Source organism: Letharia columbiana, assembly GCF_014066305.1.
Source record: "Letharia columbiana isolate WasteWater2 chromosome Unknown Sc0000020_s0, whole genome shotgun sequence".
NCBI lineage: Eukaryota > Fungi > Ascomycota > Lecanoromycetes > Lecanorales > Parmeliaceae > Letharia > Letharia columbiana.
In genome coordinates, this window is record NW_023501061.1 from 499,742 (window position 1) to 514,148 (window position 14,407).

The 14,407-nt window shown below is 51.2% G+C and overlaps 7 protein-coding genes across 7 annotated transcripts; 4 read left to right on the forward strand and 3 right to left on the reverse strand.

Annotated features, from left to right (window-relative positions):
- Positions 1 to 609: 609 nt before the first annotated feature.
- HO173_006748 (uncharacterized protein) lies at positions 610 to 2,370 on the reverse strand (the record flags this gene model as incomplete). The annotated part of the gene is made up of 3 exons (XM_037308656.1): positions 610 to 1,978; positions 2,034 to 2,104; positions 2,155 to 2,370. 3 exons carry the CDS (start codon positions 2,368 to 2,370, stop codon positions 610 to 612), a joined length of 1,656 nt encoding a protein of 551 aa, XP_037164499.1.
- An 898-nt stretch (positions 2,371 to 3,268) lies between these two features.
- On the forward strand, positions 3,269 to 4,277 carry HO173_006749 (uncharacterized protein; the record flags this gene model as incomplete). Its single annotated transcript, XM_037308657.1, has 2 exons — positions 3,269 to 3,546; positions 3,599 to 4,277. The coding sequence occupies 2 exons, from the start codon at positions 3,269 to 3,271 to the stop codon at positions 4,275 to 4,277; spliced, it is 957 nt and encodes a 318-aa protein (XP_037164500.1).
- Positions 4,278 to 5,219: 942 nt separating this feature from the next.
- HO173_006750 (uncharacterized protein) lies at positions 5,220 to 6,354 on the forward strand (the record flags this gene model as incomplete). The annotated part of the gene is made up of 2 exons (XM_037308658.1): positions 5,220 to 5,770; positions 5,829 to 6,354. 2 exons carry the CDS (start codon positions 5,220 to 5,222, stop codon positions 6,352 to 6,354), a joined length of 1,077 nt encoding a protein of 358 aa, XP_037164501.1.
- Positions 6,355 to 7,280: 926 nt separating this feature from the next.
- On the reverse strand, positions 7,281 to 7,619 carry HO173_006751 (uncharacterized protein; the record flags this gene model as incomplete). Its single annotated transcript, XM_037308659.1, has 2 exons — positions 7,281 to 7,421; positions 7,542 to 7,619. The coding sequence occupies 2 exons, from the start codon at positions 7,617 to 7,619 to the stop codon at positions 7,281 to 7,283; spliced, it is 219 nt and encodes a 72-aa protein (XP_037164502.1).
- A 687-nt stretch (positions 7,620 to 8,306) lies between these two features.
- On the forward strand, positions 8,307 to 9,302 carry HO173_006752 (uncharacterized protein; the record flags this gene model as incomplete). The annotated part of the gene is made up of 1 exon (XM_037308660.1): positions 8,307 to 9,302. The coding sequence occupies one exon, from the start codon at positions 8,307 to 8,309 to the stop codon at positions 9,300 to 9,302; it is 996 nt and encodes a 331-aa protein (XP_037164503.1).
- A 524-nt stretch (positions 9,303 to 9,826) lies between these two features.
- On the reverse strand, positions 9,827 to 10,926 carry HO173_006753 (uncharacterized protein; the record flags this gene model as incomplete). Its single annotated transcript, XM_037308661.1, has 4 exons — positions 9,827 to 10,086; positions 10,166 to 10,445; positions 10,534 to 10,781; positions 10,872 to 10,926. The coding sequence occupies 4 exons, from the start codon at positions 10,924 to 10,926 to the stop codon at positions 9,827 to 9,829; spliced, it is 843 nt and encodes a 280-aa protein (XP_037164504.1).
- Positions 10,927 to 12,466: 1,540 nt separating this feature from the next.
- Positions 12,467 to 14,090, forward strand: HO173_006754 (uncharacterized protein; the record flags this gene model as incomplete). The annotated part of the gene is made up of 4 exons (XM_037308662.1): positions 12,467 to 12,599; positions 12,652 to 12,876; positions 12,935 to 13,785; positions 13,860 to 14,090. 4 exons carry the CDS (start codon positions 12,467 to 12,469, stop codon positions 14,088 to 14,090), a joined length of 1,440 nt encoding a protein of 479 aa, XP_037164505.1.
- Positions 14,091 to 14,407: the final 317 nt, after the last annotated feature.

Genomic DNA, 14,407 nt, shown 5'->3' on the forward strand with positions numbered 1-14,407 from the left:
ACCAAAACAACGTCGCGTCTCGGAAGTGCCCCCCTTGGCCCCGAAAGTAAAACTCGCACGCCGTAGCTCTGGAAGCGCGCCTATAGGCCTGCGAGGGCCCACCGATTTAAGAGCCTTCTACGCCTAGGGTTAGGGCTTGTGTTAGACAAGTGGGACGGGCGAGGCCATTGCGACACTGTCATTATCGCGTTATGTTCATAAAGGCAACGATTATGAACGCCTTCTGCAGTCCAGACCTACTGGGAGCCTGCTCTACCACTGCTTTCAGAAAGAGCATGGTGAAGAATGAAATGTCCAATAATTGACGTTACTTTGTTTGTCAATATTCAAGTTCCGCAGGTATTCTCCTGTTAGGATGTCTGAGTGCGTATGACTGTGAAAGCGATTTATAGAGAAACAGATAGAGAGACGGACACAAGTCAGACGCTGGTTCTACATTTGAATCGAAACACCAGTGCGCAGAATTCGCCCAATAGCCTACCTATGTCTCCCTGTGCTATCAAGCCGTAATCCTGATGCTACGATCCATCATGGCTTTTCCCCAAGCGCCATAGCCATCTGAACATAACCAGTGTCATAATCATCCACTCAACATCCCGCCAGCAATCTCTACCACCCCTCTACAATCTTCGCTTTGACCCAAATCCCCTTCAACGGCTTTGCCGAAAACGCTCCCCCGGAAACAACCACATTCTTTTCATCCAACTCCTTCTCGTCCCTCAACACAAATTCAAACCTCCCCACCCACGCAGCCACGACGCACGCCATCTCTGACCTCGCGAACCCAGAGCCAATACAGTTCCTCGGCCCATGCATAAACGACAGAAGTCCATACTTGCTGCTAGCACCTCCAGTGGCATCAGGCTTGCCTTCGGCCGTCATCCAGCGCTCTGGTCTGAACTGATCGGCGTCGGGGCCCCACTGGTTCTTGTCCCTGTTCGTGCCTGTGATGGCGACGATGATGCGGGTTTCCTTGGGCACGAAATGGCCGAGGATCGTGGTGTCGCAGGCCGCGGTGCGCGTGGTCATGGGAATGGGAGGCCAGTAGCGGAGGATCTCGTTGCAGAAGGCGTTCAGGAGAGGCATCTGGTCGATGTCCGTACTGGCGATGTTGGTGTCGCTGCTGAGAGGGCTTGGGAGGCTTTCGCGGACTTCGGCGCGGAGACGGGCTTGCCAGTCGGGGTGCACGCACATCATGTAGATCGCCCAGGTGATACCGACGGAGACTGTCTCGTGGCCGGCTGCGAGGAAGGTCATCATCTGGTCTACCATACCATCTTCAGCGATCTCTTGGCTCTTGACCATGATGCTGAGGATGTCGATGTCGGTCAGTTCTTTCCTAGCCAGCTTCTCCTGCTTGATACGGATCACATCGCGGCAGGTCGCTTTGATCGTTTGCGCGGCGTGTTCCATGGCGAGGTTGCGTTTGATGGGGATGATGTTTACAATCCATCCGGGAATGACGCCTTTCAGGATCGCAAATATTTGGAGTAGACGTGTAGGTTCGAAGACGATACGGTAGGTGCGGTTGAGGGGCGTTTCTGGGTCTTTAATTGCTCCGAAGTCCTTTCCCAGCGCTGCGAGTGTGATGACGTCTAAAGCGGCTCGCGATGCCCATTCTCCTATGTCGAAGGTGGAAAGTTCCTTCTCCTTCGATGTATCATTCTTCATCAACTCCGTCATTTTGTCTGTCACTTCCTTGGCTTTTTCCCAGAAGACCGGATACAGATCCTTGATGTGCTTGACAGCAAACGCCGGCATGAGAAGCTTCCTTTGTCGCTTGTGTTCGTCTCCATCTGCCAGGACAAGACCAGGACCGAGGATTTGCCCTCCGATGTACGTTAGCTGTCGAGGTTTGATAAATTCGTAGTTTCTCGTGCAAATCTCGGCAAGCGCTTTCGGGGAAGTGGTCACAAGTCGTTCGCTGTTGAAGATACCCAAGTAGCGGAATACACCGTCATGGGGGATTGTGCGTAGCCTGGAAAGACGGTTAACTGTCTTTACTATGAATTCTTGGGGTATCTATGCCATACCATTCAGCGGCCGGAGCGCCGTTGGCCTCTGAAAAGATTCGTGCTGCGTTACCGTTCCACCAACTTGCATTCTAAAATCATTAGTACGTCGTTCTCCTTGATCTTGCAGAAGACCAATTACCTCAGGACCTGGCAAATGCCTCAACGGCGAGAAGTATTTGGGATACAGAATGACTTTCCAGAAAGCCCATATTGAAAAGCACAGTGTCCAAATCTGAAAGAACGTCCCAACGAAGCTTGGCCGAGAGGAAAGCAGAATGTCTGGTTTGTAAGTGACAAGTGCGTATGCCACAAGAGCTGAGAAGCCAGTCACAGGTCTCACGGGTACATCCGACATTGTCGCGAAGGTCTGTCAAGATCAAAAAGCTCGCGAAGATACTGTTCAAATGAGAAAGGAGACTGCCACTTAGAAAGACAAAATATTGTATCTCCAAGATTTCGAGCCAAAAAGAGAATCCTGAATTCTTCTTCTTGATAGATTTGGGCAAGCAGCGAGACAAGCGCAAGAACACTGACTCAACGGAATTGACAGCGTCCGTACCTCGGCGTGAGGATCTTTGCTGACACCTGCTGTGCCAACATAGCAACGACAGCAGGACTTTTGCCTGAAACCATCTCGAAGCAGTGGTTCGATGTTACATGTGTCCCAAACACATTATTAGACACAGTTCAACAAGTCTGTCACGAATGACATTGTACTAGCGCAGCGCAACCCTCGCTTGTCACGCTTAAGGCGTAGACGCAGCCTTCGCTTATTTTTATGTGACGGCTTACTTCATGGAACACCAACTTGGTCATGCATAACATCAGCCGAAACGTAGGATTCACAAAGATGGCCTGTCTGGGGCTGATGTTTGGCCCCAAGGATCAAACCTTGTCAAGATCAAGCTTTGGTCTCGCAGATCCTGCCGACAAGGATCGAGTCGGGTCATTTGGGCTCGCCTCCTCCTTATGCATGCACCTCGCACAGGATTTGATCTCACAATACGAAACGATGGCGTGCCCGAAAAGACTCTGGCCGCGGGCTGTGGGGTGCGAAAATCTATGCTGTCAGGACTGAGCGTGCTTCTCAAGGACCCTGGAATTATACATTTGAGTCTTGGCTTTCCTTCTCCGTCTCTCATATCGCTCTATTGCAGTATTGTCTCGATCTTTTCTCTATTTACCACACTTCTGCCATCTTGAATCCCTACAGTACGATCGTATTTGAGTCCATTTTAGCAACAGCATCAAAGATGACCATCACATACCGCGATGGCGTCGCCATTCTTCAAGTCGTTGCCTTCGTACCAACTCTCGCCTTTGGCATCATACTGGCAATGCGTCACGGATTTGCCAAAAGCTCTGGCTGGGTCCTCCTGATTTCTTTTTCCATCTGCCGCCTCGTAGGCGCGATCTGCCAGCTTATAGCGATATCGCATCCGTCAACGGGCGTCTATACGGCCGCTATCGTCTGCATTTCCATCGGTCTCTCGCCATTGACTCTGATCTGTTTGGGACTGCTTACTAGAGTGTATGCGTTTCTCCCCTGCACAAAGCCGAATCAGTTCTAACATGCACAACAGAAACAACTTCATTCCCCGCCCAATACCACGGCCTGTTTTCCAAGGCATAAGCATCTTCAGTCTTGCTGGGATGAGTCTTGGTGTCTATGGCGGAATCAAAGCCAGCGAATCGAAAACCCCCTTCGTTCTGAACCCAGAGAGCAAAACCGCAGTTGCCCTCTTCACGACCGTCTTTGTCGTTGTGCTCATCGTCTTTGTCGTGCTCATGGCACAGATCGTATATGTGGAACCGGGAGAACGAAGACTTCTCTACGCGGTCGCCATGGCATCGCCACTCATCGCTGTCCGGCTCACCTACGGCCTGATTGTGGATTTTGCCCAGAACAAGCATTTCAGCTATTTTTACGGAAGCGTTACGATATACCTCTTCATGGCTGTTGTACCAGAGATCATCGCATGTGCAATCTACATCATCACCGGTGTCACTCTCCGAAAATTGCCAAAGGACGACACGGGCAAGCATGTGCCTCTCGACGACATGCCAGGCCACTATAGCCCCACCAGTACCACAGGGATCTGGCCGGGGGCTCCTATGGAGACTCAAGATCAATACGAGCAGCCAACCGCTGGCTCAACTCGGCTGCAGCCTGATTCACCGCCTCCAAAGAGAAAGGGAGGAGGGCCGATCTCGATGCTCTACTACTTGGGGAAAGACGCTTATCAGTCGAGGAGAGGCTGAAGCGGCTAACAGGCATGTGGTTGAGAATTTGTCATGTATGATAAGAGTTGCATAGCATTCTGGACCGCGTTTCATTTGTTCTGTTGGAATTAGAAAAGATGAACTTCATGATGGCCGGCGTAAGGAACGGTGGGGAAGAGGGATAAAATGGCCGCGCCAAGGTGCGGAGCGGCGCGATTACCCGTGGTGGACCCTAGCGGTCATGTAATTTAAATGAGTAAAAGTACTTTTAGGTATCACAATGTTTCCAGCCCTACAATCAATGACGACGGCTTTCTCATTTCAAAACGACGGTTGAGGCTTTCTTTGAATGTTGTCATTTTGCTGTTGCGAAGCTCTTGATGTCTGTGATGAGTTTCACTTCGATATTGGTATGCTGCCTCGTACAGAAAAGAAAAGATCTGATTGATCCGGCTGCGGCGTGAGGCTAGGGTCCGAGCTGTTACGTGTATTTCTTTCTTTTTGACGAAGGCGCATCTTGCTCTCCACGCAGATGCTACCATTCCAAGACTCAACAGCTTCACCGCCATCTCTGCAGTAATCGTTGGTCTAATGACACAGGGTCACGCAGTTCAGTTGTATCATCGTGCAAGATGTCGTGAGAATCTAGTTTCAGAGATCTCAGCCTCGCAGGAACCGGGCTTGCCGCAGTCATGCACCGCAGGTCAGCTTGCACCAACAAGACAAGTGAAGAGGCGGTCTCGAGCCCAGCTGAATGCAGCGTTGGGGCAATGGCAAGCGTCTCGACTAAATAACGTCTTACAGCATTGTTTCAGCATGTCTGGTCTATTGTTATGTCACGCCATGAAGGCACGGTAGATCAAGCTCGAATTTCTCCATTCATATTATTACAAGCGCTCCATCTCAGACACTGCATTTTCACCACTACAAACTTATCTAAAAGCCAGACGCTTCAACACTTACATCTTCATCTTAATCATTATGGCCAGACAGGACAACCTCCCATCCACCCAGACAGCAATCGTCGCTGGTCCCGCTGGCGAATTCGTTATCTCCCACGATGTCCCCGTCATCGACCTCGAGCCCGACGCCGTCATTATCAAAACAGCGGCGGTGGCTCTCAATCCCGCGGACACCAAGATGGTCGGTGACTTTGTCGTTCCCGGTGCCATCTTTGGCTTTGACTGCGCAGGAACGATTGTTGCTGTCGGTTCTGCCGTCAAGAAAGACTTAGTAATTGGTGATCGCGTCTGCGGAAGTGCAGATGGTATGAGCCGTCTGCGACCGCTGGGTGGAGGTTTTGCGCAATACGCTTCATTGCCTGGTGATATGGCTTTGAAGATTCCGGACAACGTTACCTCTGATGCTGCTGCTGCTTACGGCACTGCACTTGCGTCTGCGGGCATGGCGCTGTTTTATTCATTGAAAATTCCTGCAACATTGCTGGAAGAGCCTGCGAAGATCCCTTTTCCCGTTCTGGTTTATGGAGGTAGTACTTCTACCGGAACCATGGCTATCCAACTTCTCAAAGCGTATGATCCCCAATCACCCACAGAATATCGCTGGACAGACAGGCTAACGCGAATACAGATGTGGGCTCAAACCTATCACAACTTGCTCCCCTAAGAACTTCGCCTTCGTCAAATCTTTCGGTGCCGAAGAAGCATTCGACTACAACTCCCCCACTTGCGCCCAGGACATCAAAGCCTACTGCAAAAACCAGCTCGCCTACGCCCTCGACTGCATCACGCAGCAACAAACCATGAAAATCTGCTACGCCGCCATCGGCCGCGTAGGCGGACGCTACACCGCTCTGGACCCATACCCTGAGAACCAAGCTACCCGCAAGATCGTGAAGCCAGACTGGATCTTGGCCACAAGAATTACGGGCAAGGGCTGCACTTGGCCCGAGCCATATGGCAGTGCGCCGGATCCAGAGCTACGCGAGTTTGCGCACCCGTTCTTCGGGGTTATGCAGAAGCTGCTTGATGAGGGGAAGATCCGGCCGCATCCTGCGAGGCCGAGTCAGGGTGGGTTCGAGGCGCTTATTGAGGGAGTGGGGATCATCAGGCGAGGAGAGATTAGTGGTGAAAAGCTTGTTTATCGTCTTTCTTGAGCATGTATGGCGATTGTGATATTCTTGTCATTTGTGGAGGTTCTTGAGCGAAATGAAAGGGTGCACTCAATGTATGATAGGCTATGCGTAGGTGTGCTCAAATGGCGTGGCAATAATAAGGATCGGAGCAGAAGACTGATCAATTTTCATCTCAGAACTCTTGCTGGCGTATCCTAACAGGAAATTACGCCAATTGGTCGAAGCAGCAAATCTTTTGCTATATCTGCTCAGGATGATTACACCACTCTCTTCCCACTATGAAAATCGAACTCTGCAACTCTCGGTTTCCCCACTCAGAGTTGCCTTCCCCTATCAAAAAGACTGTCCTACTGAATAAACAATCTGAACCCGAGACCTTCTCTAAACTCGCTGAGCCGAATCTATCACAAGATATGCGAATACCTCAACCTCATCCCCAAACTCCGCGCCTCCAACACCTCCCAAACCCACCCCCTCTACCCCTCCACAACCACCCAAACCATCCAAGCCAATCCTCTCTACCCAGCCCTTGCTGTACCAAACCAAACCAAACCAAACCAAACCAACCTTCCACCCCCAACCCGTTCCAGCCCTACTCCTCCACCCCATGCGACGTTGCAGATCCCACGGGAAGCCTAAACCAGACCACGATCCGTGGCGTGTAAAACGGCCTTGCCTTACCGCAGTTGTGCAGGAAGCCTGACTGACGAAAGGGACCGGACGCCGGAGATGGGCCATGACGGCCGACCGATCGATCGATGACGGTTTCCGGCCCCCGCACATCCGTCATGCGCTAGCATCTCACGCTGACGTGCATCCTTTACCTACCACTTTAATCCGACCTCGCTTAGAGGGAAGAAATAAGCGGCGGGCGCAGCTCGTGACTGCGTGCGTGACGTGACGTGACCATTTTTTGGGGCTCTGGCTGCAGGGATTGCGGAGGTGCATCAGGTGACCGGATCGGTGGTGCGTGACGGATGTGAGATCGGCGGGGCGGGGCTCTGATGCGGGTACGCGGGGTTTGGCGGACTGACTGACTGCCTTGCGGTGGTCTTGGGGGATTGCGTGGGTCTTGGCCTTGTGAGTCGCTTTGGTGTCGATGTTGGCGGGTGGAGTGTACTGGAATTTGTGTTGCGGTAGGGATGTTGGGGGTGTGTGTTTGGGTTGTTGGGGGGAACCATTGGAGTTTATTTTTACTGGTGGCTTACATGGCGGAGATTGAGGTGCATGACTGGATCGAGCCGTCTGGTGCCTACATCTGGGATCTGCGGAGTGGTTTGGTTCATTGCACGTGCGATGCCGAGATGCGTGACCTGAGGGAGAGTTGACCCTTTTCGATCGGCAATGCATGTCTTACTAAGACGAGACGATGCTCTTCCCAATTTACCCATCTCCCAATGGTGTATGACCGACATCAATGTCCTACTAACACCATCCCTAAGATCCCCACGAACACCCCCATCCCATGATCTCCCTTCGGAGACTTTCTGTGCTCCTCCCACGTGCCATACCAACGTGGTGACCAGCTCCGGCACACGTGGGACTGCATGACCGGGTCGGCGGCCTTGGCATGCTGAAACACCGAATGAATATCCGACTTGGACCCTCTTCCTAGAATAGAAGCTGGATTCGTTGTACATCATCACCCTTACCCAACGTTGTATGGCACGGGTCAATACCTCTCATGGGTCGGGCGGTGTGTGTGATTGAGATGGGTACCTCAGTCAAGCAGGATGAGATTGGCCCCCGTTGATGCTTACTTGTGTTGTATCAATGTCCAAAACAGGGGGAGAGGGGAAGACGGTGAGCACTGCCATTCGTTGTGAGCGCTCTGTTGTCTTTATGTAACATACCAACGTGATGACACGGGCGAGAATCCTGTGCGAACAGGAGATGGGTCTGACTGTCAACGGTGTCTTGCCGATGTGAAACAGGAAGTTGTTGAACTGCAACCCTTGTAAGTAAGTCTGAACATGAAGGCTGTGAGCAGAGATAGACAAGGCGTGGCGAGGGGAAAGAAATGGCCGTCCCGCACACACAATTACTCCCCCCAACGTTCAAAATTTCCCTTCTACCTCGAGTTTGAAATCAATCCAAACTCTCAACCCTTCTACACATCTCTCCAAACCATCACCAAGTCCCTCACACCAGAGCTCACAACAAACCTACCCACCATCCGCACTCACTCACTCACTCACTCACTCACTCACACCTTCGCCACCTCCACCCCCCGCACCACCATGCCCCCCCCCCGCCCCTCCATCCTCTGCCTCCACGGCTCCGGCACCTCCGCCGCCATCTTCTCCGCCCAAACGCGCCGCCTCCGCTCCGCCCTCCGCCCTTACTTCGACCTCATCTTCGTCGACGCCCCCATCCCCTCCCCCCCAGGCCCCGGCGTCCTCCCCTTCTTCAGCGACTCGGGCCCCTACTACAAATGGTTCTCCCCCACCACCACCACCACCACCACCACCACCACCGTCGAAGCGCGGCAGCGGACCACCTCGGAAATCGCCGCCGTCACCGCCGCCATCGAGCGCGGGCTCGCGAAGCAGGGACGCCGGGTGGCGGAGATGGCGGGCGTGTTGGGGTTTTCGCAGGGGACGGTCGCGGCGGCGCTGCTGTTGTGGTTGGGGCGCGGGGGCGAGGGCGGCTGGGCCGGGTTGCGGTTCGGGGTCATGCTGTGCGGCGGGTGCAGGGCCGACGTTGTGGGCATGATTGGCGACCGGTTGGCCGTCCCGACGGTGCATCTGCACGGCTTGGCCGATCCGTTTCTGCACGCCAGTCGCTTGCTGACGGAGTGTTTCCGCCCGGAGTTTCTGACGGTGATGGAGTTTGAGGGCGGCCATCATTGTCCGTCGGGGGAGGGGGATGTGGATCGTTTGGCCGGGTTGGTCGTGGAGGTGGGTGGGGGGGGGGGGAGGAGGGGGAGGGGGGGCGGGGGGGTGACGGCGGCTTTTGGTGTGGTTTGAGGGCTCGGGTTGAGGGTTGAGGGATTGGGTTTGGGGTGAGGTTCTTTTAGCAAGGGTTTTATAGGAAAGGGAATGCTCTGATGGCTAGGATCTGGCGTTCTTTTTTCTAATCACTTTTTCGAGATTTAGATAGCTCTTAAGACATTTATTTCCTTTTTCTCAGATCAAAAACATGCTACCAAGCGTGACCAGTGCTCGGTAGAAGCTGCTGCAGGATGAATCACCACTTATGAAAAATAGGTATAACCCAAGTGACAGAATCCGACGAGGATTGATTTTGGTAGAAAAGCTGAGATGTTGTCACTTCCGAGAAATACTTGCCTGTTCGCTAGTCTCCTGTTCAACTTATATTCAGATGAAAGTATTCATGTAACGCAATTACTCCATCGCTAACTTCGCAGTAGCGATTTCAAAGAAATCTATAGTAGCGCCCCGCGATGCCCAGTGATACGTACAAACTCAGGAAACATACTTTTTGTTTACGGCTAGTATTCCACCCAACACCGTGCCATGCCATTGTCTGTTTAACTCAAATGACTCGTGAGCGACATACCCGCATCGATCAGCAATCCAGTACCGTTGATGTAACTTGAGGCAGGACTACATAAGAAAATGATCATGCCTGCAACCTCCTCCGGCATCGCCATCCGACCAACAGGTCCAAGGATCTGCTTAACTCCTTCTGGGTTTGAACTCTTGTTCAACGCGTGCTGCATCATGGGTGTCGAGACGAAGGACGGGCAGACAGCATTGACGCGGATGCCTTCCGCTCTGCAATCAAAAGCTATATCATACCGGTAGTGGTTAGACCCACCAACACACCAGAGAGGAACAGATGACTTCGACAAGGAGCGATAGCTTACCAGCTGCCTTTGTCATTCCCAGCACTGCGAACTTAGAACTGATGTATGGCAGGCTTTTAGGTCCCGCGATGTACGAATTGACGGATCCAAGGTTGACAATGCAGCCGCGACCCAGATCTCGCTCTCCATTGCGACTTTGGTACTTGACGCTCTCCTGCGTAAGCATAGCTTTCGACACAGCGCGCATGCAGAGCATAGTGCCCTTCGTGTTGATCGCAGCAATCTTGTCAAACTCGTCTATAGAAGCATCGTAGATACGGTCTCGCACGTCCATCGCAACCTAGCATGCAAGTTGTTAGACTTAGGACCCACTAGCATTTAGCAGGATCCTCAATACCATTCAACAGTGGGTTCAATTGCTTACTTACGCCGGCGCTGTTGACGTTATAATCTATCCTGCCAAACTCCTTCATTGTTTGGTCAACCATCTCTTGAACGCTTGATGGATCCGTCACATCTACTGCGACGGCAATAGCGCGATAGTTGGGGGTTTGGGCATAGCACTTGCTCTCCTCGGCTGCTTCTCGAGCTCCTTGCTCATTGCGGTCTGCAAATACTATGCCAGCAACGCCAGCCTCGGCCATGGAAAAGCCGGTCTCTCTGCCTATTCCCGAGGCTGCCTATGGTAAGTGAGAACACATCATGTTAGCCGGCAACTCCAGGGCTGAGAGGCTTGTAGAAGGACTGTAGACGAAAATGTGTGAACTTGCCCCAGTGATCAATGCAAATCCGGTGATGCTGTATGCCGTTGGTGCTGTCATGTTCACTGTCTTTTTTCTCCACATAATGAGATCGTTATTGCTCGGGAAAAATTGGTTCCACGATCTGAAAACTATGAGGGAGCGAAACCAGTATCGATTTCTTCACCGCCATATGTACAGCCTCGTACTTCAGCTCATGGAATTTGAAATTACCGATGAAGGTTGCAATTTGTTGTGCCCGTTATACGCATGGCGAGCCCCCACAAGGATCAGGTACTGAAACCGCCCCATGGAGCATCACAATTACACATGATGGTTCTCACGTAGCATCAAACCGCAGGCATAGACCCTGTATTCTAAGTTTGTTTCCGCCCTGTCAGATATCTTGACTCATGCTGACTCGGATCGCGCGACAGCTAGCAAGGTCTGTAGGAGAGAGATCGGCCAGGCACAGCCATTCAGCGCGTCTACATCCGGTACCAATCACCTCGTCCGCTAAAAGTGAAAAGAGGAATCCTGTGCGATCGAATTCCTTCCGCGAATGAATCCTAAGAAAGACAAAATTGGTGATATGAGACTCGTCTCACAGCATGTGTATTCACGGTGTTTCAGGAGGCGAGAGAGGATAGGAATACCTGAGGCTTGAAGATTTTAAGGCCACAGTAATCCACAGACGGCACTAAAATTTAGTGCCGGGCTAGTCGACCGTCACAGCCCTGGCCTGGTGGGCCTAATAAGGCTCGGGGGGCGCGAAAAAAAATAAAGGGGGGATAATTTTTTCCCAAAAAAAAAAAAAAATTTTTTTTAAAAAAAAAAAAAAAAAAAATAACCCCCCCCCCCCCCCTAAAAATTTTTTTATTTTAAAATTTATAAAAAAAAATAAAAATAAAAAAATAAAAATAAAAAAAAAAAAAAAAAAAAAAAAAAAAAAATTTAAAAAAAAAAAAGAAAAAAAAAAAAAAATTTACCTTACACTGTGCCTTGCAGCCTCACACGCGACACTTTCGTGTTTTATCCTGTCTTTTTGGAGACCAATTGAAAGGATTCACTGACTGTCTCTTCGCACTGCGTGGGGTGATACAGGGTCGTTATGTCGAGTGTTGAGTAATGTTTCATGATCTTTGCTGACTGGGCAAAAAGAGAGTAAATCATGAAAGAATCTCATCGGTCCTTCCTCCAAAACACTCAACGCTCAGAGGTGCATAGACCAACAAGTTTAAGCATAGTTCTTACGCGAAAACCAACTATTAGACGAAGGAAGAGAAGCTGCTTACACAGTTTGTTGGCAGAATAGCACGCCTGAGACATTACAAGGTTCCCCGAAACTAACATGGAAGGTGGCGCCAAGCTGAGCCTTTACACGAACGTTATGCGAACCTCTTTATTACATGATCTCCCAATACAAGTTTCATACGCCTTTGCCTCTTCTTCCTCCGGGCGGTGTACCTTTCGTGGTTACATTGCCCGCTGAGATGAGACTGTCCATCGTGTGAGGCGAGAAAGAGTTGGATTGGCTCACATAACATGTCTGCCCGCCCATCTATGTGCTGATGGGGCCCATCAGACACCCACTCCATGAGTCAATCGCTCCCAATGCACAATGCAGAATGATGCCATCGGAGCAAACTACACCTCTCCATACGTACCCCATCACACTCGACGAGATCGATCCTCAACACCTGCAGCCGTGCAAAGGCGGAGAGTTCTCAACCGGATTGCACAGCAAAACCATCGTGAGTCCAGTCTCCCAATGGGATGAGTTGTGTCACTGACGTGGATGAGCAGGACGAAGAGTCAAGGAAAGATCGAAAGAAAACTCGGCAGCAAGCGACAGTGACCGAGACAATACTAAAACTTCGACACATCCTCCACCCCAATTATCGCACGACATAGCCAAGAGTATGGATGTCTTGGGGACAACTACTGCAGCCCCTTGGTATGGTTGGCCACAAGAAGCTCCCACATTTGGAAATGACGGGAATACGTTAATGTTCGATCAAGATTTCACGAGTATGTCACGCTCAGTCGTAAACAACAGAACATCCGTTAATGTTTTTGAGTTGTACAGAGAATACCAATTGGTGCAATTGCAGTGCTATGTCTGGACCATGTGATTTTCATCAAGAGCAGATGAAATCAAAATGCTCATCTGCCATTGCAACGCCGAAAGCCAATCCAAATCTTCGCCAGGCCACTCAAATCCAAATGGACCCCTCAATTCCGGTCATGAGACCGAAGCCTGCACTACAAGTCCCCACCTCGTCCACGCAGACGTCTTATTCACCCCCAGAGAGAATACCATCCCGCAAATCGTCAACGAACAATTTTCACTCACCTCCGGAAAGTGAGCCCTCGCAAAAGGCCAAGAGGCACCGAGGCCATACACCAAACACAACCACCACATCCAGCCGCAACAGCAGCGCAGCAACCCAGTTCGAAGGCAATAAAGATACTAACACCACGCGCTTTCAGACCATCATCGACGCAGTCCAAGCGGCGGGCTTTGAAAGTTTCGATGCTGCCGTCTCAGGTTACTATACCCATGCCTTCGAAAAAAATTCCGCCGCCGACCTGGCGCAAAAGACAAGCCGTGCCCGCCGTCTCGCCGGAGTAATGACCTCACTGCACGAGAGCTCCGCTACCTGGACGCTCTGGGAAGCAAGAGGTTACCGACATCAAGTAGTCGAAGCCGCCGAGAGTATCTACTCGTCGGAAGTCACCCGGCTTGCCAATAGGCGGAAGAGGAAAAGAGGTCACAGTATAGCTCCCGGTCGCGACTCTCGCAGTTCCTCCGAATTTGAAGGTAGTTCCAGCGAATTCGAGTCTAGCACTCCCTCCACCACAAGCACCAAATCTGGGCACGGATCAGAAAATCCCCGAACTTCGCTCGGGGAATTACAGCGCATCTTTCAAAACAAGGTCCGCACCACTCACCCCATCCTTTTCCGCTCAAGATATCAAACAACGTTTACTAATTTGGCAAAATAATCTAGCTCCCAAATCTCTGGGCATTACTGACGGAGCTCGCGGGAACACAGGGGTTGCAATGCGAGCGGGCCGCGCTGGCGGTTGCGTTGCTGCTGAACAATAACAATAATAGTAATAATGACAATACGCGCCCATGTGGGGAGAGAGATCTGAGAGAGCTTATCCTCGATTTGGTGCATCAGACCGAGTGGAAGAAGGATATTTCTGATGGTAGGAGGGGTTTGTGCGATTACTGATGGCTTTATAACGACGCACGGTCGCTTGGTTTGTAAAAATATTGTATGGCTCTCCGGGAATCGGGTTGGCTTTTTCGATACCATGGAGCGACGGCTTTCGTAAAGCGCTCTGGTTGTACGAGTAGCCAGATATTTGAAAATACGAGACCCATGTTCCCAATGGTTTAATAAAAAAATCTTTTGCCCAATCCCCCATCGAACCCGAACAACAACCCCTTATCCTCCACCTCCTCACTCACGTCCCCCAAAATAAAAAAAAACTATCAAAACATCCCCAGGTCCTGCATTCCAGTCTCGCATATGATGTTCGGAACCCA